At 34.8% G+C, this 25,036-nt stretch overlaps 1 protein-coding gene across 3 annotated transcripts in view; it reads left to right on the forward strand.

The window, feature by feature from the left end:
• VMP1 (vacuole membrane protein 1) overlaps positions 1–25,036 on the forward strand; it is a 125,487-nt gene that overhangs the window by 16,918 nt on the left and 83,533 nt on the right. Inside the window, exons 2-5 of one of the 3 annotated variants that reach the window (XM_070227522.1) lie at positions 7,551–7,650; positions 10,875–11,010; positions 12,071–12,161; positions 12,979–13,089. In XM_070227522.1, coding sequence (XP_070083623.1) covers positions 7,575–7,650; positions 10,875–11,010; positions 12,071–12,161; positions 12,979–13,089 — 414 coding nt within the window. In that variant the 5' untranslated portion in view covers positions 7,551–7,574. The remainder of the gene's footprint in view (positions 1–7,550; positions 7,651–10,874; positions 11,011–12,070; positions 12,162–12,978; positions 13,090–25,036) is intronic. The other 2 variants (XM_070227524.1, XM_070227523.1) reach the window with 2 other exon arrangements.

Here is a 25,036-nt window from a genome sequence, read left to right on the forward strand (position 1 = left end):
AGCCAGCCCCAACCCCATAATAATTTTTAACAGATTGTCCTTTTAGTACTTTTCAAAATGTTTGGGTTGATGAAACATAATTCATTTTTGTTGTGCAACGTAACAAACTAAGATTTTCTGATTCTGTGGATGCTTCTGTGGAAACCACTTATGCAGGCTCTTTTATATTATAGAAATATGGAAAACAAGTGCCTATAGGTGAATACTCAAGGTAATATTCACTACAATTATTTTTGAAAATTGTGACTTTCATGAAAAAGCTGTGGAGAAGCTAACCTTAAGTGCCTGCTAAGTGCCAGTCACTGTGCAGGACAATTATATATAACTTCTCTTGAAGTAGAGAAACTAAATTACTGAGAGTCCCCCAAAGCAACACAAAAAACATTTAAGGATGACGTGAAAATAGGAATGGGGATATTTTACAAATAAACTCAAGTGCAAAGGCTTAAATTACTTACCCAAGGTCATGCACTAGTAAGTGATTTTGGTAGGATTCTTTTAGCTCCAAAGAAATTAAGCTGCTTTCAGCTGGGAGGAAAAACAGAAGGAGAATACAGTGGATGCATTCAGTCCTAGAGTGTGGAGTACAGGTGAAATACCTAGTCCAAATGCTGCTTGCCCTGATTTGGTCTCAAATCAATCAAGATATATTGGCAGCTTTGGAGCACCAGTTTCTCCTGTTTCTCTATAAAATTGATCATTATATAATGATGAAAATGATAATGAGTAAGATTAACAGGGTATGTTGATGCTAGATTAAGTAGTCACTGTTGCAATTTGAAAACACATGCAGTGAAGTATATAGGGTATTTCTTGGATAAAAGATAGGCTGGCTTACACGGTAAAGTCCACTCAGGGCATCTGGATCTTGGTATAGATGCCATATTTCAGTGTCTGATCCTCAGCTTTGTACTTTAGAAATTTGAAGTAGTAAACATATATCTGAATGAAGTCCAGAGGATGAAATTATCTAACCAAATTCATAAGCCAGAATACTAATTTATTAATGTTACCAAGAGAAATATTACTATCCTGTGATCTGGTTCTCATTGTTTATACTAACCAGCATTATATTAGTCTGCTAGGGCTACCATAACAGAATACCAGAGACCGATTGACTTAAACAACAGAAATTTATTTTCTCACAGTTCAGGAAGCCGGAAGTCCAAAATTAAGGTGCTAGCAGGGTTGATTTCTGATGAGGCCTCTCTTCCTGACTTGTAGACAGCTGCCTTCTTGTTGGTCCTCACATGGCCTTTCCTCTGTGTGCATGGAGAGAGAGAGGTCTCTGATATCTCTTTTCTCCTCTAATAAGGACAGCAGTCCTGTTGGATTAGGGCCCCACTCTTATGACCTCATTTAACCTTAATTACTTTCTTAAAGGCCCCAACTACAAATACAGTCTCATTGGGGGTTAGGGCTTCAATGTATGAATTTTTAGGGGAGAGGGTACACAATTCAGCCCATAACAAGTGTATTCTCTCCTTATAGAGTACTTGTGGCATAATAAGAAATATATATTTGGTCTTTGTCCCTGGTTCCTGATGCAAAGCTCCTAAATCTCTTGGAATTTTTCTGAGTGATGGGCGCATCTTTTGTTCTAATGAGGCAACTTTTGGCAGGTCCCTGGATACCTCCAGGATGGGGGCTGGTCACCAGAAAGACCAAGGCATGCTTAGAGGTTTGGAACTTTTGACCTCTGGGTAGGAGAGGGGGTTAGAGATTGAGTTACTCACCAGTGGCCAATGATTTAATCAATCAAGGCTACATAATAGAACCTCCATAAATCCCCTAAATGATGGAGTTTGGAGAGCTTCCAAGTTGGTGAACACATTGAGGTCCTGGGAGGAGGTGTGTCCCGGAGAGGCATGGAAGTTCCATACCCGTCTCCTATACCTTGCCTTATGCATCTCTTCCATTTGGCTATTCCTGAGTTGTATCCTTTATAGTAAATCAGTAACAGTAAGTAAACTGTTTTCCTAAGTTCCTGAGTTTCAGTAAATTATCGAACTGAACAGAGAAGGTTGAGGGAACTCCCAACTTTCTAGCCAAGTTGGACAGAAGGATGGGTACCTAATCCTTGAGACTGGCATCTGAAGTGAGAGAAGTCTTGTGGAACTGAGCCCTTAAGCCTATGTAGTCTGATGCTAACTCTGTAGTTACTGTTAGAATTGAATTGAACTGTAGGGAAACCCAGGTGGTGTCTGGAGAGTTGCAAAATTGGTCGTTGGTGTGGAAAAAACCCACACCTTGCGTGTCAGAAGTATTTTCAGTAAAAGCAGTTCAGACTAATCTACTTGGGAAACCAGGTTATAATCAAAGTATTATTTGGTGATCTTTCAGTCAAACAAAGGTGGATGGCAAGATAATCAAAGGCCTGTGATAGTCATGGTGCTATGTTCCCCATAGATACGAGATTTGTAAGTCTGCTGCACTATCCTGGAGATATATTTACCATTTTTGTCTTATTGAACCTTGCTTTTATCATAGAACCAGCCACCTTAAATTGTTTTTTTCATCCAGTATAGTTAATAATTGTACAGTTATTATCCCAGTCTAGTAATACCTCCTAGTTTAACATAGAAAACTCACACCCACCCGTACACCAACTTGATGAGAATTGAGTTGAGCCTTCAACTTTTAAGTCATATTTATGGACCAGCTCTTATATTACCTACCTCACTTCTCTTCATTGAACTTGTCTCTTTCAAAATTCTCAGAAAAATCATCTTAAATTTAGTTTTGGGATTGGGGGTATCTTACCAATGGGTAAATGTACTTCCTACTATTTTGAGACCACCCTGTATCTGGGTCCTACCTCCAGGTTGTCATTAACTTGTTCTGTAACATTGTACAAGTCATGGCTGAAGGTTTACCTCTGAGACTCAGTTTCTTTATCTGTGAATTATAGGGGTAGGATAGGCTTGAATGCTAAGATCTCCTCTATGATTGTACTTATTTTTACAGAATATTCATAAACCATTGTCACATCGAACATCATTCTACTTCTGAAAGAGAGAGAATTGTAGAGGATATTTAAGGCTGTGTGAATAGATGACATCATTAGGGAGAGAGTGTAAATCAAACACAAAAAGTTTCCTCTTTTGGATGACAAAATTGTCCCATTCACAACAACATGGATGGACCTTGAGGGACCTTATGTTAAGTGAACTAAACCAGATAGAGAAAGACAAACACTGTATGATTCCACTCATGTGGAAGAGAAACACATGGACAAAGAGAACTATTTAGTGTTTACCAGGGGGAAGGGCAGTGGGAGGAAGGCACAAAGGGTGAAGGGGCGCACCTATGAGATGACTGACAATAATGTACAACTGAAATTTCACAATGTTGTAAACTATCATAACCTAGTAAATAAACAAGTAAAAAGAAAACACAAAAAGAAGCCTAGGACCACGCTTTGAAGAACTCCAGGAAGTGGGGCAGGAGGAGCTGTCAATGGACTGACCAGAGAAATAGAAAGAAAAGAGAGTATTTCGAGAAAGGGAGTGGTTATTTGTGTTGAGTGAAGGTAAAAGGTTCATTAAGATGTGTCCATTGCATTTGGCAATGTGGAAGTCATTGGTGACCTTGACAAAAACAGTTTCTTATAATTTGTTGGGATAAAAGTTATATTGCAATGGATTGGGCAGAGATTTGGTGATGAGGAAGGGGAGACTCTGTCTATGTAAGCAACTCTTGAGAAATCTGTCTATAAAAAAGGACTGAGAAATGGGAAATGCTGGCTAATGCTTATTTGCTCATGAGACTAATCCAGTAAGGGGGGAAGATTGATGACACAGAAAGAGATAACTGAAGGAGGTAAGTCTCTGAGAAAGTGAGTGGGGATGATATACAGAATGTGTATTGACCTGATAGCCTTTGCTGGTAAAGGACACTGCCCCAGTTGTAAAGAGAAGAAGAATGCTAACATGGGTAAAGGTGTAGACAATTTAGTAGGTTTAGTAATAGAAAGACTGGAGAATTCCCCGTCTGCTTTCTTGATGAAAAAATGAAACAAAGTCAGTGCCTGAGAGTAAGAAGGGAAAAAGTTTGAAGAGAGAGAACAAGGAATGAGGTAATTGTTAGAGTGAAAAAAAGTTTGTTAGTAGGAATGAGCATCAATTTGAAATTTGAGCTTTGGCGTCTCAAGTAGTAACCATCACATAGTAAGGACTTAATAAATATCTGTTGAATGAATTCATGAATTTAAAGTGGCTGTGCAGTTGTATGATTTTTCTCCAGCTACGTTGAGCTGATCAGACAGACCTTAAGAATGGAGATTGTTCCAGAGGCATTGCAGCTTTGCAAAGTGTATATGTGATGGAGGAAAATGGGGACAAAGGAATTAAGGATGTTTTCAAGGGAATTTTAAAAGACAAGTAATAGTGTAAGATATTTTCAAAAATGATTACAATTCAAGGAAGTTTTGTTGCTTTTATAAGCTTAACTATTTAGAACACAAGTAATTCTTTACTTTGAATGTTTGGCTTTATATTGTAGTTCTTTCTTTTGGGAATGGTGAAAATTTTTCACAACTTGTTTTTAAAATGAATTTATTTTGTTTTTGAAGAAGCAGACTGATTAAAAGAAAATAACTTTGTTCCCTAGGTTATTTCTTACAAAACAAAATTCCAGACTAATTTGTTTTCTAGAGAAGTTTTTGAGTAGGAAATGTCAATAGGCTATTTTCTTTTTTAGCATATTGTGTAAGAACACATTATTTGCTCAAATGAAAATTCATGTTGCAATATCTTTTAAAACATCTTCGAATAATTGCATAATACCATTGTTATAAGTAAGAACTCAATGGACTCAAGTTGTTATGCTTGAAACTCCTTTTATATCTTAAAGGTGATGCTATAGGAAAGAGTACAACGGGGGAAATAAGCTCAATTATCACAGTGTTTTGCAGGGGGAAAGGTTTTAGAATGTTTTCATCATAACACAAGCCCTTTTGTGCCTTGTTTGTCTTTGTCCCACAAATTAATTAAATTTGATTTATTATGATGTAGGTGAATGGCTGTTCATCCCTAAAATGAATTGCCTATAGAGTTTGGCTGAATATGAACCCATACAGTTTGAAATATTTACACAACTTAAGTATGGCTTCAAGCTGAATGATTGGAAGATGGAAAATCTTTAACTCCTTTATTATGTGGTCCATTTCAAATATCCTCAGTTAACTTTATTAGTAAAACCCAGAAAACATGATTTGTGGAATAGATTTACATTTTGTGAACCTATTGTGATGCTCTGGTCTTAGAGATTTTCACAAAATAACTTCATCTTTCTTTTTTTTGCTGAGGAAGATTTGCCCTGAGCTAACATCTGTGCCGGTCTTCCTCTGTTTTGTATGTGGGTTGCTGCCACAGCATAGCCACCAATGAGTGGTACAGCTCTGTGCCCCTGGGATCCAAACCTGGGCGGCTGAACCAGAGCGTGCTGAACTTAACCACTAGGCCACGGGGCCAACCCCCATCATCTTTCTTTTTTTGTAATTGCTTGGGCTATATTGTCTTTTGAAAACATCTTCACAGAAGTATGATTTAAGTTTGCAGAATCAAAGTTTCAACTTCTGTGAACTCTTCGAATATATTGTCTTCTGAGCTCCCCTACTTTTTCCCGTACTTTCTTCCTCCTCCTCATCGTGACTAGTATATATTGAGTTCATAGGAAAGGTGAGACAATATATTATTATTTTATATATATTACCTCATTTAATCCTCATAGTAACCCTTTGATATATGTTGTGTTATCTCTATTTTATGAGTTAGAGAAATTGATGTTTAGAGAGATTTAGAAACTTGCCCAACGTCATAGAGTAGATACTTGTGAAGTTTGGGTTTGAACCCAGTTCTGTTAGACTCTAAAACCTGTTTTCTTCCCATTAAGTTATGTACTGTATATCTATTTTATTGTATTATATTATAATTGAAGTCTTGTGCTCATCTGGCTTCCCTACCAGACTGACCCTCTGGAGGACAGGGACCTTGTCTCATTCATATTTTTATCTTCAGTGCCCATTACAGACCTCAGAGCTTTTTACATGAGTGTTGAATGAAAGACACTAATATTCTAGCAGTGAGGCATGTGCTATGAAGTAGTTTTTGTAGTATAGGCAGTTTCTAGGTTTACTGCTTCAAATGCCTCCTGCCCTTTTGATGTATTGCCATTTATACTTATAAACACATGTGTGTGCCCAAACATACACACTCTCTTTCATCTTCATCAACCCTGTGAAAGTGAGGATTTTTGTTCTCATTTTGTAAATCTAGAAAATCAAGGTCTAGAAAAAATGAGACTTGGTCAAGATCACTCAACTAGTTAGTGGCAAATCTGGAATGCAAATCCAGATTTTCAGTCTTTAAATCTTGTAATCATCTACTCCAGACTATCCATCTGTGCTAATGGAAGTCTATACTTTAATTCTCTATATGTTTATTAGCATCTATGCTAATGGAAGTCTATATTTTAATTCTCTGTATGTTTATTTGCTTATTGAGAAATGAAGGCAAAGATGTCCACAAATGGATTGTGTCTAAAAGAAGAGACCTTCTGTTGCAGTGATGAATGTATGCTCTTTTTTCAATCTTTTTAGATAGTCTTTCACTTATTTTCCTTTATGAGACATAAATTTTGAGAATAGTAATTATAGGTAGAATTTTAGTCAAGGAGTGAAATAGCTCCAACTAACAAGTATAGTAAGTTTGAACCCATGACCATATCATATTCTAATCACCTCAGTACAAGTCTAGCAGGGTTCCTGATATGCAAAGTATATTAAGGACTCAGCATTGTAGACTTATTGAAGTGATGTGCTTTTTGAATAGAAAGATTTGTTTTACTAACACATGGAAAGAATCATACAGTCACAGGCAGTCTGGTGTTTTTGTGTAGAATGATATGTCAGCATAATTTATATGTTGTAATACAGAGATTTAAAGTAGAAATTTACACCCATACCTGTATTCTGAAGCATGGTATAAAGAGTATATTTAACTTATCTTAAGCATTAAAAAATTTTACCTATTATGCCCATATCTTTTTTTTTTTTTCAGTAGAATTGTTTCCTAAATAAAATTGGTCTTGGATCTGTGTGTCAGCATTTTTGACATGTTTGGTAATATAATCCATTTTTTTATAATAATGCTAAAATGACTGTGAAAGATTGGTAAAATTTGAGTAGATAGTGTGTATGATATTAAATTATAAATTAGATAGACTTTAGACCATATTGCTTATCAATATTTGAAGCTGCTAGTATTTGATATACTACTTCTGTGGACAAATTGCCTCCAAATTTTAATCTGGAAAATCACTGGAATAGCTGTTTGGAAAAGGTTACAATTACATGGCTTTTATAATTTTACTACCTCTGTTAGGTAGTTTCTATACAAATTATTCAAATCTTGATTATAAAAGAGAAAAGTGTAAAAACATTATTTAAATCATATGTGGGGTATTACTGCCATGTTGTTTCTGTATTCAGTCTTAGATGCAAACCAGAAGTATAAAATCTATCACTGGATTTTATTTTGCTTTATTAGCCTCAAGAGTTATTGATCTATGAAATGGCAGAGAATGGAAAAAATTGTGACCAGAGACGTGTAGCAATGAACAAGGAACAATATAATGGAAACTTCACAGGTAAAGTATGGCGATTTGGAGGGAGAAGGTCTGTGGGTTTGAATGATATCCTTTACACCGTAATAAAATAATAAATATTAGATAAAATATATTTCTGTCTTTTGTTAATAAAATAATATCTTATATAAGATTATCTTTTATCATAATAAATTAAATTATGGGTCAGGGCCTATAAGGTGATTATTCATAGTGATAGCAGAAGCAGCCTGGCCACAGTCATATCAGTAGTGTTCTAGGTGCAAAATTACTGTTTGTTAATCTTGTGGTATGGTAAGTATTTATTTGGCTTTGTTTGGTCCTCAATTTTATCATGCTATTTTGAAACTTTATAAGCAGATAATAATTTACTTATTACACTAATCCTAAATATACAATTATCAAGAAAGTCAGAGTGGGATTATTGTGGGTTTATTTTAAAATTTTGGTTTGAGACAAATAAATTTATATTTTAGCCAATTTGGAATTCGTGGTAAATTTCAGTATATTTGACATTAACTGTGAAAATTGCATCTTTTATTTATTTAGATGATTTAAGTAGGAACTTTATGTCTTTAAAGGAAAAGGAAGGTTTTCCTTTTCTCTTAATTGTAATGGTTTTCTTTTTAACTTCTAAATTGTTTGGCATCCTAAATACATTGCAAATAATATTCCAGCATGGTAATATATGTCGTAGACGTTCTCTTTTATTGGAAGAAATGCAAGCTATCTGAAATAGTAGTTTTTGTTTGTTTTGATCACTACATTGCCTTGCATAACATTTTACAGGACTTATCTGACTTTCAGGTTATGTTGATTGTCAATACCTTTTGCATCGTTTCACCAAGAGTTTGAGGAGTCAAAGATAGGCATTGCATACATCTTAGTCTCTTCCTATTAGGAGCTTTTACATGTTATTTTTTCTTTCCTTTCTTTCAACAAGCATGTACATTTATATGTTCTTCTTCTACTGCTCACCCCTTGGAATTTAAAATTAATGTTAGTGTGACACACTTACTCTTCAGTACCATGGGTTTTTTTTTGTTTTTGTTTTTTTACTTAGTATTTCCTAGAGATTGTGCTATAACTGTACATGAAGAACTTATTCTTTATTATGGCTGCTTAGTATTCCGTTGTATGAGTGTACCATACTTTAATCACTCCTCTGTCCTCTGTTGGTAACATTTAAGTTGTTTACAGTCTTTTGCTAGGACAAATAATGCCTCATTGAATAAACTTGTTCATTTCACTTTACACTTAATCATTCTTAGAAATGAAATTATTGGGTTATACGGTATACACATTTGTAATTTCGATAGATGATGTCAATAACAACTAACCTTAATTGCACACTTACTAAGTGTCAAACTCTTTTGAGAGCTGTACATATATTAACTCATTTAGTCTTTACAATGACCCTAAAGTGCTGTTTTTTAAAAATTATTTTATTAAGGTCATATTGGCTTATAACATTGTGTAAATTTCAGGTGTACATTATTATATATCAGTTTCTATGTAGAGTGCATTGTATTCACCAGCAATAGTCTAGTTTTTATCCACCACCATACATATGTGCCCCTTTACCCCTTTCCCCTTCTACACACCCCTTTCCCCTCTGGTAACCACTGGTCGGTTCTCCTTATCCATGTGTTTGTTTATCTTCTACATGAGTGAAATCATATGGTGTTTGTCTTTCTCTGTCTGGCTTATTTCAGTTAACGTAATACCTTCCAGGACCATCCATGTTATCACAAATGGCACAATTTTGTCTTTTTTATGGCTTAGTAGTATTCCATTGTGTGTGTGTGTGTGTGTGTGTGTGTGTGTGTGTGTGTACACACCACATCTTCTTTATCCATTTATCTGTTGATGGGCACTTGAGTTGCTTCCATGTCTTTACTATTGTGAATAATGCTGCAGTGAACGTAAGACTGCATAAATCTCTTTGAATTGTTGATTTCATGTTCTTTGGATAAATACCCAGTAGTGATAGCTGGATCATATGGTATTTCTATTTTTAATTTTTTGAGAATTCTCCATACTGTTTTCCTTAGTGACTGCATCAGTTTGCATTCCCACCAGCAGTGTGCAAGGATTCCCTTTTCTCTACATCCTTTCCAACGCTTGTTATTTCTTCTCTTTTTAATTATAGCCATTCTATCAGGTGTAAGGTGATACCTCATTGTAGTTTTTTTTTAACATAGAACTGAGACATTTCACTCTTTTTGCTTATTTATTATTTTTCGGTGAGGAAGACTGGCCCTGACCTAACATCTGTAGCTAATCTTCCTCTTTTTTGTATGTGGGATGCCACTACTGCATGGCTTGATGAGTGGTGCATAGGTCTGTGCCCAGGATCCGAACCCACAAACCCCAGATTGCTGAAGCAGAGCAAGTGAACTTAACCACTGTGCCACCAGGCTGGCCCCATCATTGTAGTTTTGATTTGCATTTCACTAATAATTAGTGATGTTGAACATTTTTCCATGTGCCTGTTGGCCATCTGTATATCTTCTTTGGAAAAATGTCTGTTCATATCCTCTGCCATTTTTGATTGGCTTGTTTGTTTTTTTGTTGTTGGGCTATATGAGTTCTTTATATATTTTGGATATTAACCCCTTGTTGGGTATATGATTTGCAGATATTTTCTCCCAATTGGTGCGTTGTCTTTTTGTTTTGTTGATGGTTTCCTTTGCCTTGCAAAAGCTTTTTAGTCTGATGGAATTCCATTTGTTTATTTTTGCTTTTGTTTCCCTTGCCTGAGTAGACATGGTATTCAAAAAGATACTGCTAAGACTGATGTCAAAGAATGTACTGCCTATGTTTTCTTCTTTTTAGAAAAAAGAAAACTGAGGCAAAGAAAGGTTAATTAACTCATCCAAGGTCACATGACTAGTAAGTGGCACAGCCAGGATTTGAAACCAAGTAGTTTGCCTTCACATTTTGAGCTCTAAACCACTTTGCTCTATGATATGATGCTAAATTGGCCTTCATAGAAGGTGGGCCAATTTATATTCCAATAATGTACAAGAAGAAAAAGTTGTGTCTTGACAATAAAATAATTGCAAAAATAATATTAAGAGTAGAGCGGAAGCACCTAGCCAGACTTGTCACAGTGTGAACCACATTGTTTGTTTTTTGAGGTTTATATGCAGTCCGTCGAATGTGGGATGGGAAGGTAGATGAATTTTTAAAGTGATTAGGAAAAGTGAGCATTCTGTTTTATCTTCTGCACTGATGTTTTTCAGACCCCTCTTCAGTGAATGAAAAGAAGAGGCGGGATCGGGAAGAAAGGCAGAATATTGTCCTGTGGAGGCAGCCACTCATTACCTTGCAGTATTTTTCTCTGGAAATCCTAGTAATCTTGAAGGAATGGACCTCAAAGTAAAGAGTCTTCCATTATCTTTTATGTAAACCTATTTACTGAGTTTAGAAGTCTTCAGCAATCTCTTAGTCCTTGCCACCTGCTCTATAAAAATGGATTAATTAAATTTAGAGTGTTATAGGAACATATTTATTTTCTTTTCTGTAGTTTGAAGAAAAATAGATTGGGGGAGCATATTACTATTTGCTCACTGGATTATTGCAGTTGACCACTATCTCATGTTGAATCTTTTATGCAAAGGAGAACACTGAGAGCAAGAGTCCTTTTCTTCTAACTTTACCTTCAGGAGAAATCAGGCCTGTGTACGTTAGATACCCTGATTCTTTAGTAGGACAAGGTTCAAGATATGTGGCACTTTTAGTGATAATATGAGGCAATGAAAAAGGACTCTGCCATGGCAGTGTGTTCTATCTTTAAATTTAGTATTTTCAAGCCCTGTTTCAAATATAAAGAACAAGTTGAACTTTTACATACCTTGTCATTATCTGGCTTGCCTTTCCAAGTTATTGTCTGAAATAATATCTTACGTTTTTATCGCACTTAAAATTTATAAAACATTTGTAACATTTTTTGGTTTATTTGATCCTTAAAGCAACTGCATGAAGAAAGTAAAACAAGTATATGATTATTATGATATGATTATGATGATTGTTAGTATTTTAAAAACAAGAAACAATCAGATTGGTTAAGTGTGTTGTTCAAAGTGCAATATTTAAGGGACTCTGACCCAGATCCTCTGACTTGAAGGCTAGTACTCTTTCCATCATATTATAATATCTCTTCCCATTAGAAGTTGTGGTGTAAAACAGATCAATCTTTGGGTAAAGGAAAGGCTACGATTGGTTTATGCTAAGAAGTTGGGTTCTAAACCCATGTAACTTCCCTTGACCCCCTTCAGCATCCCAAGAGACCATATTTTTTAAGGACAGAAGAGCTCAACCCAGAAAGAACTGATTCTGTAGCTGAGCTAACCCAACTGCTTCAGCAAGAAATGGTTTGTAGAGTGATGAACCCTGAAAATGAGACAGATATTTATTTTTTAATTAATTTGTTTTTAAGATTATGGCATCGTCAAAGCATTGTGGCGTCTTTTTTACTGCTGCTTGCTGTGCTTCTAGCTGCGTATTACGTTGAAGGAGCACATCAGCAGGTAAGAGGTTCAGCAGCTGTGTTCCGTTCTTGTACTTCCTCTAATTCCAAACAGTTCTTAAATGGGACTATTGTGGGGCTCATAGAATTTCTACCCTCAACTTTTTTAGGCTTGGTTTTGCTTTCTCAATTTATCTGGTAACTGATATTTTAGTGTCTTACTTTTAAAGCCAAATATTAAAAATATTTTTATAGTAGTTGGTGGCTGCTAAGTATTTATATCTCGTATATATCATTCCTTGTTACCTTCAAGGATTTAAATGTAACTTTCCTGATGGTGTTTAGTCAAAGCAGCATGTATCCTTTAATCGCTACCAAAGTCTTCATATTTCCTATAACATGTTCCTGTGATCCACTCTAACAGATATTCTCATCCTAGATTGAACGTTAGGTTTGATATGTATAAAAAGGGAAATTCTTTTGCCTATAGTCTGTAAATAAAACAAAACTGAAGGGAAAATAGGACAGTTTGTTAATAACTTTAATAAAAAGTTTTTCATAACATTTAAATATCTTTAAAAGTTTTGTTCTCATAGTTATTAGTAATTTGCATTTTTCCTATAAATGTCATTGCAATAGCAGGACTTTAAAGGTCTAGAAATAAAAGCTTTATTCCAATTAGATGAATTTTTTGCCATCTCTGCTATTGCTTAGTAGAGGAATTAGGCCCCTTCACGGGGTTTTTAATTTAATACTGTCTTCCTATGGGAAACTTACTTTAGTTGGTTTGTTTTATTTTGACTGTAGTTGAGAAATACCACATTTCCGTTTAAGAATTCTGGTTGTCTTTTTTTCACTTCATCCCTTTTGTTTTTCAGTATGTGCAACGTATAGAGAAACAGTTTCTTTTGTATGCCTACTGGATAGGCTTAGGAATTTTGTCTTCTGTTGGGCTTGGAACAGGGCTGCACACCTTTCTGCTTTATCTGGTAAGAATAACTTTTAATAAGCAAGATTGAAAGAAATTATGTTTTAATTGGTGCTTTTACTTCGGAAGTTAAAAATTGTTAAGATTTTTATTTAATTACCTTTGTGTTTCGTGAGCATTCTAATCCTCAAATCAGTGCTTTAAGTTTGACTTAGAATTCTATTTGTTTTTCCTTTTGGGTCGAGGATTTGAAAAGAGAAAGGAAAAAAAACCCTTAGGCAAATGAGATTGTTTACTTAAATTTAATTCAGCCAGGAAATGTTTTTCCTTCCAGATTTTGAAATAATAGTTGCTTGCTTGTGCAATTGTCGTTTTAATAGTTGAAGTTATCTAAATGTACAAAATTTCATGTAAGGCTAAAAATTAATTCAGACAGTTTACTTTCTCTCTTAATCAGCAAATGAGACATGGCATCTTCCCTGAGATCCTCAAACACCATGTATACATCTGAATAGTTATTTTGATGTTCTTGTTAGATGTAGTTGATGACATAGTACATGTGTAGAACTGCCTGCTTTCTTAAACCCTATTAAACCAAAGTTTAAGGTGTCCCCCTCCTAAAGAATATTTTTTTACTTAGTTGAAATGATAAAGATAGGAGATGGGTTTTCCTTTGAACATTGACAAATATACTGAAATTATAGCAGAGCTAAGACTAGGAGGTGATGAGCAAACACATCTCGGGCACAGAATTTAAATAGGCACTTTCAGGGTCATGTAAGTATAGGGTGAAGAGTGAGTGCCTCATTAAATTTTGTGCCCTGGATGCCTCCCTACTTTTACTCTATTCCTGTCCCTGAATAATATATTGAAAATAATTCCATATTTGAAAACAGATTGATCTTGATTAGAGACAAGCTGATGAAAAGTTGTCACAGCAGTAGTATTGACTGCTGAATAAAGTTGAACACTGCAAACTCTTCAGATTCTTGGCCACAGTAAGTTCATTTCTGAAGCAGGAATGATGAGTATTAAGGAATGATTGTTCAGAAAGCTGCTGAATTAATGGTCTGAAGAATAACTTGAGAATTAATCTATAATACATAACTTCTCCAAGTTTATGGGAGTTTAAAACCTGGAATTTTAGAATTCTATTCATGATTACTTGTTGATTTTATCTCAAATACGGACATAAATCCTAGGGAAGTATCCCATATCACTGTTTCTTTAATAGCTACATTCTTAGAAGTATACTACTACACTAGAGGTTGAGGCAGAGGGGAAAAGAAGGAATTACAGGCTACAGGTTACCTTCTGTTCTTTTCTAGACCTATCCTCTGAGATTCCTTGGGAAACCCAGATTAAGGAACTCATTTGTAGCATTTGATTAATTTGGAAGTATCTGAAAAGCAGCCTGTATAGCAGATTCTACTGAACCTTAAAAGGGATTCTAGTGAACTTTGTAACATGCACAGTCAGTTTGAATAAAGAAATTTGAAACATGGAAGTTTCATGTTTCCTGTTTCTTCTCTTATCCATGAGAAACATTTATAAAATGTCTTGATGTGAAAACATTATTTAGTTCCATTGATCCATGTATCTAGTAAAGGCTTTAGAAACATAAAAATAAACATTTGTTGCAAAATTCATTTGAGTGAAAAATCACGTCTTTGCTTCCATAAATTAAGTAGTAATTTCTGCCCCTGATCAGAGTGTAGGTTTAATGGAATATGGTTAGACTGTTCACAAGTTTAGAAGGAATTCTTCAAGAGCTATTTGAAGGAAGATATCACTCTTTCATTATACATACTCAGTACTGTATATATTATCTGGTTCAGCAAGTATGAACATATAATCAAGGAACATCTGAAACTGTGTTGCATTATACGTAAAAGCTATATAAAAGCTTTGTGGCATTATCACTGCTCATTAAACTGGGGTCCAGGATGGATCAGGCTACTTTTTTTCAGTGTTAGGTAAATTTTATTTTTGTTTGTTTGTTTGTGAGTAGCATTTAGAATTATTCTAAATGCCTTAAAATTAAATATAAGTAAAATAACCCGATCTGCAGTTTATGAATATATAATTCTGGCTATAGTTTAGGAGATGGATTGAAGGTGGGAGAGAAGATGGGCAGTTACGATAATCCTTCTGAGAGACTCAGGCTTCCATAGAGATAGCAGGAAGCATGGAGAGGAAGGGCTATTTACAAAAAATAATTTGCAGGGAGAGGTCAAGCAGAATAAAGACAAAAAATGGCATAAATCTTTAATGTTTCAAAAGAGTGGTTGGAGTGGCAATGGCATTAGAATGAAATAGGACAAATCTTAGAGAAATTTTATTGATAAAATTAAAAATATGTTGTGGTTCAGTATGGGGGAGGAAGGAGCCAAAGATAACTGTTGTTTTTTGACTTGACTGAGTAGATGTTGATACCATTAACCGAATAGAAAACAGTTATGTGTTCACTTGTTCATTCAGTACATATTATAAGTATCTGAAAAGAGAAATTTAAAGAGCTATTGTAATTGTCTTGCAAGGTAAATGAGATCTTCTCCTGATCCAGGTAGGTTGCTAGTGCCAGTAGTTAGATGGAAAGAAAAGGGAAATTTGTAGAGGACTAAGAACACTTTCTTTTCCTTTTCCTTTTTTTTTTAATTAATAGGCTTTATTTTTTAGACTAGTTTTAGGTTTACAGGAAAATTGAGCAGAAAGGATAGAGAGTTCGCATATAGCTTTACGCATACATAGGCACACACACTCACATTAAAAAAAATTTTTTTTATAAACTTAAAAATCCCCTATTTTTAAAAAATTGGTTTTTTTAAATTGAAGTATAATTGACGTAATATTGTATTAGCTTCAGGTATACAATATAATGATAGTTTCCCCTATAAACATTTTGCTTTAGTGTAGTACATTTGTTACAATGGAGGAACCAATATTGATACGTTATTAACTAAAGTGCATTGTTTACATTAGAATTCACTGTGTTTTATAGTTCTATGGGTTTTGCATATTGCATAATGTTATGTATCCTCCATTACAGTATCATACAGAATAGTTTCATTGCCCTAAAAATACCCTGTGCTCCATCTGTTTATTCCTACCTCCCAACCCCATGAACCCTTAGCAACTACTGATTCTTTTACTGTCTCTAGAAGTTTTGGCTTTTCCAGAATGTCATATAGTTGGAATTATACAGTATATATCTTTTTTTTGCCTGGCTTTTTTCACTTAGCAGTATGCATTTAGAGTTCTTCCATGTCTTTTCATGGCTTAATGTCTCATTTCTTTTTATTGCTGAATAATATTCCATTTTCTGGATGTCCCACCGCAGTTTGTTTACCCATTCACTTATTGAAGGACATCATGGTTGTTTTCAAGTTATGGCAATGGATAAAGCTGCTATGAACATTTGGTGCAAGTTTTTGTGTGGATGTAAGTGTTCAAGTCATTTGGGTAAATACCTAGTGCATGATTCGTGGATCATGTATATTAATTGCTGGTATATAGGAAAGCAGTTGACTTTTGTGTATTAACCTTATATCCTATAACCTTCCTATATCACTTAATAGTTTTAGGACTTTTTTGTCGATTCTTTATGATTTTCTGCATATATAATTATTTCATCTGCAGATAAAGACAGTTTTATTTCTTCCTCCTTAGTCTGTCTGTATACCCTTTCATTTCCTTTCTTGTCTTACTGCTTTAGCTTGGTCTTCCAGTCTAATGTTGAATAGGAGTGGTGAGAGAGGGATATCCTACCTTGTTCCCTATCTTAGTGGGAAAGCCTCTAGTTTCTCACCATTAGGTATTGTGTTAGCTGTAGGTTTTTTGCAGATGTTCTTTATCCAGTTGAAGCTCACCTCTCTTCCCAGTTTGCTGAGAGTTTTCGTCATGAATCGGTGTTAATGGCTGGCCCTATGGCCTCCTGGTTAAGTTTGGTGTGCTCTGCTTCGGCAGCCTGGAGTTCACGGGTTCAGATCCTTGTGCGGACCTCCACCGCTTCTCAGCCATGCTGTGGCAATGACCCTCATACAAAGGAGGAGGGCTGGCAACAGATGTTAGCTCAGGGCGAATCTTCCTCAACAACAACGACAAAATTTGATCCGTGTTTAGGAAACTATTCCAAATAATCTCTGGTTACATTTTAAAAACTTAAAATTTTTTTGGTGATGGATGGTTGACGGAGTTTTATCATTATAGATCACCACTCCTTTTGTTTTATATTTGTGAAATGTGATTGCATTTGGAAAGTCCTAATTATACCTCCTTTTGTTTATGAGCCTATACATAATACTCACTTAGGGAGATGTGACAGAAACATTCTCATGTCATACATTTTTGCTCTGATGAAATAGGTACCTTTTCCATACTCATATAACTCCTCAGTCAAGAAAACAAGTGACCATATTAGGACAGTAGTCTGATCAGAAATAAAACTCTCCCTTTGACAATAATTTACAGCAAAATTGGTGAAAAAGAAACCAAGTTTAACAAAGGAAGAAGATTTAATTCCTTCTTCATCATGATTTTCTTTACTGGAAATCATGGCTTAAAAGGGAAATAGGAAAATTTTTCCTGAATAGGCAAAATTTCCCAATTACATTCTTTCCAGTATGGAAGTTACGTCTTTTAGAAGTATCGTTTAATTAAAACTCATTGTACAACTAAACGGTGATCTAAAAGTGTTACCATATTTCCAAAAATATTAGATACCATATATCTGCCTTTAAAATGGAAAAGTTGTCTTGATTTTTAAGTTCATCAAGAAACAATTTCATTTATATTTTTAGATATAATTGAAAAGTTATACCTTAATCCAGATGTTCTAGAAATCCTCATCACTTCTTTAAACATTTGAAAGAAGAGTAGTTGTTTGATCCGCATTAAACTTAATGAAAATCAGCAGGAAAAAAGATTAGTTTGGGCTACTATCAAATTTTGTAAATTGATTTGAAAACAGTAGAAATCTAGTAGTTTGCAGAGAACAGATATCTAGCCACAACGGAAAAGTTAAATACTGTTTATACAGGCATAAAGATTGCCAGCCAGAGAGGAAGAGATGAAGGGAAAAGTGAATGGATTCCTTCTTAAGGCTCAAGGAGAGTTAGTTGGCCCTCTAACGTTAGTTGGTTTGTTCCATTAGTTTTAATAGTCAGCAAATGGACTTGGAAGGTCTGTTAATTCCCTGAAACACTATGCATGTTGTTATGTGTTTTTGCAAAAGTGCATCTTTCTGGCAAAAAGGACCTATTGTATTAGATTCTCCAAAGACTCTGTAACCCCTAAAAAGTTAAGAACCACTCTTCTAGAACTCTTTTTCTAACTATGTCTATATTTGGCTGCCACTAGGTGGCATTGCTAATACAACCAATATGTGTACTATTTTTGCAGGTTCTACTCTGGATAAATATGAAAGCCTCAAATAGCTCTACTTAGATTAGAGGCATATTCTATTATTTATCTGTATTTATGCCTACATAATACCAGTTAATACATGTGAGTGAACATAAGTTTTCTTAACAATTTCCCACCTTCATTAGTTAGTTTTTTTTTTTTTTTAAAGATTTTATTTTTATTTTTTTTTCCTTTTTCTTTTTTTAAAGATTTTATTTTATTTTTTTTTCTTTTTCTTTTTTTAAAGATTTTATTTTATTTATTTATTTTTTTTTTCCTTTTTCTCTTCATTAGTTAGTTTAACAGTTATCAGTCCGCCTTTCTTTCCATTGTGACATATGTTTACATGCAGGACATATTCTCATGGCATGCCTGGGTTTAGATATAATGCCATAATTCCATCTTTTTCTTTAATATTCAAGAATATGCAAGAGATTTTAGGTGATTTTGTTATGAGACTGAAATTTTTCGTTCCTATCATGGGAGGTAATAGTGCATATTCAGAGTCAAACAACTGGGTTTGAATATGTGGTCAAATAGTACTATGCGATATTTGGCAAATTTTTTAACTTTTAAACCTCAGTTTATTCAGCTGTAAATGGGAATGATAATAATGGTACCTATCTCGTAAGACTGTTTTGAGGATTAAATTAAATAACGCATGTACACTTTTCAACTCAGTGGCTGGTATATATAATGTGCTCATAAATGACAGGTGCTATTTTAATTATTATTATCATTATTCTTACTCCAATTTTATTTTTAAAAAGCAATCATTTTCAATTTACATGCTTTAGCTATTATTCTTTTTTTTTAAGATTGACACCTGAGCAAACATCTGTTGCCAATCTTCTTGTTTTTCCTTCTTCTTCTCTCCAAAGCCCCCCAGTACATAGTTGTATATTCTAGTTGTAGGTCCTTCTGGCTCTGCTATGTGGGATGCCGCCTCAGCATGGCTTGATGAGCGGTGCTAGGTCCGCACCTGGGATCCAAACTGGTGAAACCCTGGACTGCCAAAGGGAGTGTGCAAACTTAACCACTCAGCCATGGGGCCAGCCCCTAGCTATTATTCTTAAGAAATTATAAGCAGCATTTCCCACAGTTGATTTTTTTTTTTTTTTTGAGTAAGATTAGCCCTGAGCTAACATCTGCTGCCAATCCTCCTCTTTTTGCTGAGGAAGACTGGCCCTGAGCTAACATTCGTGCCCATCTTCCTCTACCTTATATGTAGGACGCCTACCACAGCATGGCTTGCCAAGCGATGCCATGTCCGCACCCGGGATCTGAACCGGCAAACCCCAGGCCGCCAAAGCAGAACATGTGCACTTAACTGCTGCGCCCCTGGGCTGGCCCCCACAATTGATTTTAATGTAGCAATATATCATGGCATAGTTGAAGACCACTGATAATTGTTCCATTTCCAGTGATAATAGATTAGGCAGTTTGGATCAACTCTCTCGAGAAAGTGTCTTAAAAAGGTTGGTAAAATTTAAAACATCTTTTTAAAGCATCATAGACATAAAAAGAGAGCAAAGAATTACAAAGCCAACATCTAGGTTAAAGAGGAAACCCAGAGAGGTGAGACTGGCTAAGAAGCTGCCCTGATAAACCAACAGGCTTTGGATTCGTACACTAAAGGCCCATACTTTAAACGTAAGGATGAACTAGATATAAATCAGCCCTTACAGGGGCTGAAGCTCAGGCTTAAATTTTAAGTCTAAAGGAAAATAAAATCATCCTAGGCTTCATATTAACTCTGTATTTTTCATATATAAATTAGGCACTCAATCAAAATTAATCAGGTATCTGAGGAGACAAGATAATTTGATCAAAACAAAGAAACAATAGAAACAGATCCACAGGGGATCCATTTAATGAAGTTATTAGACATGTACTTTAATCCAAAATCAGTGTGTTAAAAAAGTAAAAAACAAGTTTGCGTATTTTGCCAGAGAATTAGAAACTATAAAGGAGAGCCAAATGGAAATTCTAGAATTAAAAAACCATAAGAACATTAAAAAGCATAGTAGCTGAAATTAAGAACTCAATTAATGTTCTTTCGGTAGCCACAGCTAAGAGAAGACTAATGGACTGCAAAATAGGCCAGAGAAAAATATCCAAAGCAAAGAAGGAGAGATGAAGAAAAAGATATACTATCTTCAAAGGATCTCCAGTAAGACTGATTTCTTGCTGTCATTGATTTGGTTGAAAAGTCAGCTAACAGTGGAATGGTATCTTTAAAGGGCTAAAAGAAAATAACTACCAACAGAGGATTCTGCACTCAAAATGTCCCATGAACAGTGTAAAATAAAGATATTTTCAGAAAGCAGAAAGTTTGTCAACTAGCAAACATGCTCTAAAGAAAATACTAAAAGATGTTCTTTGAATGGAAGAAAGTGATTCTAGATTGAAGCCCAGAGAATCAGGAATGGATGAAGAGTACTAAAAGGGTAAATTTAAATTAAGATTGACATTAAAAGCAGTAGTGATATTGTCTTGAGAGATTTAAAATATATAGCAAGAATTAAAATACATGATCTACAAATCAGATGTGGAGTAATTGAAATTAAGTTATTCTAAGGTCTTTGCATTGCCCTTGAAAAGGTAAGATATTAATTTATATAAGAGTTTAATAAATAAGGATCTATATTACAATCTTTAGGGTAAGCGCTACACGATTATATAAATATCAAGCTAGTAAGGGAGGTGAAAATTTAATAATCTTTTTTTTTTTAAAGATTTTATTTTTCCTTTTTCTCCCCAAAGCCTCCCAGTACATAGTTCTGTATTCTTCGTTGTGGGTCCTTCTAGTTGTGGCATGTGGGACGCTGCCTCAGCGTGGTTTGATGAGCAGTGCCATGTCCGCGCCCAGGATTCGAACCAACGAAGCACTGGGCCGCCTGCAGCGGAGCACGCGAACTTAACCACTCGGCCACGGGGCCAGCCCCGAAATTTAATAATTTTTAAAAAGCCAAGCCAAAGGAGGGCAAGAAAGGAGACAAAAGGAACATAGAACAGGCAGGATAAGTAGTAAGCATTCGGTGGTTGATTTAAATCCAAATATGTTAATAATTATACAAATGTAAATGGAATAAATGTTCCTCCCAATTGTCCAAATAAATGTTAAAAAAAACTTCAACTATCTGCTAAATACAAGCTACATACCTAAAATATGACTGCACAGAAAGATTAATAGTACAAGGATGGAAAAAGATGAGCTGTTCAATTCAAGTAAGAAAAAGCTTATGTAGTTATACTGAAATCAAAGTAGAGTATGATACAAGAAGTGTTAATAGATAGAACACATCCATTATTAATAGTAAAAGATTCAATTCACCAGGAAGATGCGAGTTCAGATTTGTATTTGTCTGATAATACATACTCAACATATAAAAAGCAAAACTTGGCAGAAATACTAAGAGAAGGGAATAACTTCCACAAACTTGGAGGATTAAGAGGAGAGTATAGCACAGTTTTGGATACAAGATCAACACGTATATAATAATCATATTTCTATATGCTACAGTAAACATTTAGAGAATGAAATTTTTTAGAAGGTAGCACTTATAATAGCATTTTTTTAAAAAAACAAAAAGCTGAGAATAAATCTAATAAAAGATATGCTTTGCCTCTACATAAAATTGTAAAATATTATTGGAAGCAAAAAGATCTAGATGAAAGAAGGGATATATCATGTTTGTGGATTAGAAGACAGTCTTGTAAGGCTATTAGTTATCCCAGTTTTTCTAGAGAATCAGTACAATATCAGTCAAAACTTGAGTATGGATTTTTATGGAAACTGACAAACTGATTGAAAAAAATTTTCATTACAGTAGCTTTATAGTAAGTCTTGACAACCAATAGAATATGTCCCTCTATTGTGTGTTTGTGTTTCTTAATCTGGATAGAGGATACCTGTGTCTGTAATAATTCATTAAGATATGTGCATTATGCACTTTTCTATATGACATATTGTTTTAGTACACAGATTCTTTTCATTTAGAATTTTATAGTCATTTTTGCCTAAGTACGTCTGGATAATATCTGCTGTGGTTATTTTAAATTGGTATCTAACTGCTTCCTAAAATCACAAATGTTCCATTAAGATAACATTCATTTTTCTGAGACCTTTTCGAACTAAGACTGAGAACAAATGGGTTATATTCTCAGAAAATTGAATTCTTTCATAAAAGCATCACTGTGGTAATTCATTTCAGTTTACTTCAAAAAGCTTGAACATTTACTCTGCAAAAGATTCTGAAATACTATATGGACTACAAAAGGAATTGGACAAATAGAGCAAAAGATATATATTACATAATTATACTATGGGACATTGTGATAAGTGCTATCATAGTCATATACATAAATTACTATGGGACCCCTGAAATAGGGAGAAATTCTCTTGCAGGAAGAAGAGTAGGAGAAGTTCTTGAAAATGGGTTTGTTGAGGGAAGGGCAGTCGATGCAGAGATGTGAAAGTAGGGTATGTTGGAAATGGAAAAAAGACCCATTGTGAGAAAATAGGTGGTGCCAAATGATGGAGAGCTTTGAAAGTCAAACTTGGGAGTTTAGGTTTTATATGTCATAAGGAGTTATTCAAACAAGCATTAACATAATATGTGTTTTTAGGAGCATAACTCTGGCAGCATTGTGGAGGGTAGATTTGGCGGAGAAGCAACTAAGAGTAAGGAGTTCAATTAGCAGGCAATAGTACAGCTGAGAGGTAATAATTACCTGATCTAACACAGTGACAGTAGGAAGGATTTCAAATTTGGGGGATTGGATAGTGTGTGGGAGTGAAAGTAGCCAAAATAATAAAAACTGTACTAAAAATATGAGCTTCACTTCTAAAATAAAAGCTCTTTGAGGGCAGGGATTTTATTTTTTTCTATTTTGCTTACTGCTGTATTCCAAGTATCCGGAACAGTATCAGGTGCGTACTGGGCGCTCAATAAATGTATGTTGAATAAATCAATGTAAAATAAAATCTTTGAAAAATCCTATAGAGGGGAAGGGGAGACAGAATAATTGGACTTCTTTTATTAGCAAAACAGTTTGTCCCTGTTATGTGAGTATTATTTGTGACTGTTGATGAAAGGTGATCTAATCTGTATATAGCTTTTTCTCATTTTGCTTAGTAGTTTTATATTAAACATCAGTACATCCTCTTTTTTATTTCTGCAGCAGATAAAACTGAATCTACTCCCTGCTTTACAAACAACATTTTAATATGCTCTTTGCATTAAATTTACTTACATTTAGATAAACAACAAGCACAGTGAATGATTTAAAATGTAATGTTTTAAAAATTTCCTGTATACCAACATGATCTTGATATATCTGTATAGTAAGGTATGTTATATTTTGATATAAGGAAAGAATCCTTATTAAATAACTAATTAGAAAATAAATAGCGTTTGTAAACTGCTTTTCTTCTGATTTTATTTCTTATGCAGGCACATCTTTTTGTTCTTTTGTTTCATGTCTTATTTCATGAGCAAATGTTGCCTGGCAATGAGTGCAAGTTATATTCATTTGCTTTACTTGTGTTTTTTTATAAGTAGATCAGATGCAAAAAAATCTTCTGTGGCTGGCAGATTTTTCTGAGATCACATCTGCTAAGCACTCTTCTATTGGATATTAATCTCCAGAAATCCATTCACAAATTTATTTTAGTCTTAGCAGGCATATAGCAGGTTTCCTTTCAAGAGATCCAGAACATGAGTGATCCAGGAATGCTTACTTACTAGTCGAAATTATGCCCAGAGCAAAAACAATAAGTTAATGAAGGGAACGTGGCTGCTGTTAACCTTTTTGGTGCATCTCTGTTTTTGGATGAGTCAAAATTTCCACCTTAATAATGGCCTTACCCAGGGCTAGACAGTCCATGGGTCAGCACTTTTTCTGTAAAGCGACAGATAGTGAATACTTTAGGCTTTGCAGGGCATACAGTCTCTCTTGCAGCTCCTCAGATCTGTCATTGTAATGAGAAAGCATCCAAGGACAGTGTGTAAAGGAATGAATGTGACTGTTTTCCAATCAGCTTTTATTCACAGAAAGAGGTGGCAGACTAGATTTGATCTGCGGGCTGTAGTTTGCTAAGCCTTGCTCTGACTCGTGGGATGATGACAGTACACCAGAAGAAGCATAGTGAGCTTCAGAGCCTTAGTGAATTAGCCACCTTCTAAGGATTTTTGCATGACGTTGTGCATTTGATTCATCCATTTACCAAAAAAGGATTCTCTCTTCTCTCTTCTGCGTCAGAGTATTAGATTTAACGTGATGTTTTAGAAAAGAATATAGTTGTGCGAGTGCTGGAGCAGTCTAGAAAACCATCAAGGGAAAAAGACAACTTTTCCTGAAGAGAAAAGTGGAAAAAATTCTTCCAAATGAGCTGCCTAATGGCAGCAAGATTTAGTTCTAATTCCATGTTTTAACCACTACTGTGTGCAGTTATTAAATACCGGCTTTCATAACATTACAATCATTTTGAAAAATAAATAATTTATGGATTAAGTTTAGATTGTTATAAACAATTGGGAGAAGTGGTGGGATTATTTCATTAGCCACTTTAGGATTATTTCCCATTACTAGAAAAATAT

The sequence above is a fragment of the Equus caballus genome, chromosome 11 (genome assembly GCF_041296265.1).
Source record: "Equus caballus isolate H_3958 breed thoroughbred chromosome 11, TB-T2T, whole genome shotgun sequence".
Taxonomy (NCBI): domain Eukaryota; kingdom Metazoa; phylum Chordata; class Mammalia; order Perissodactyla; family Equidae; genus Equus; species Equus caballus.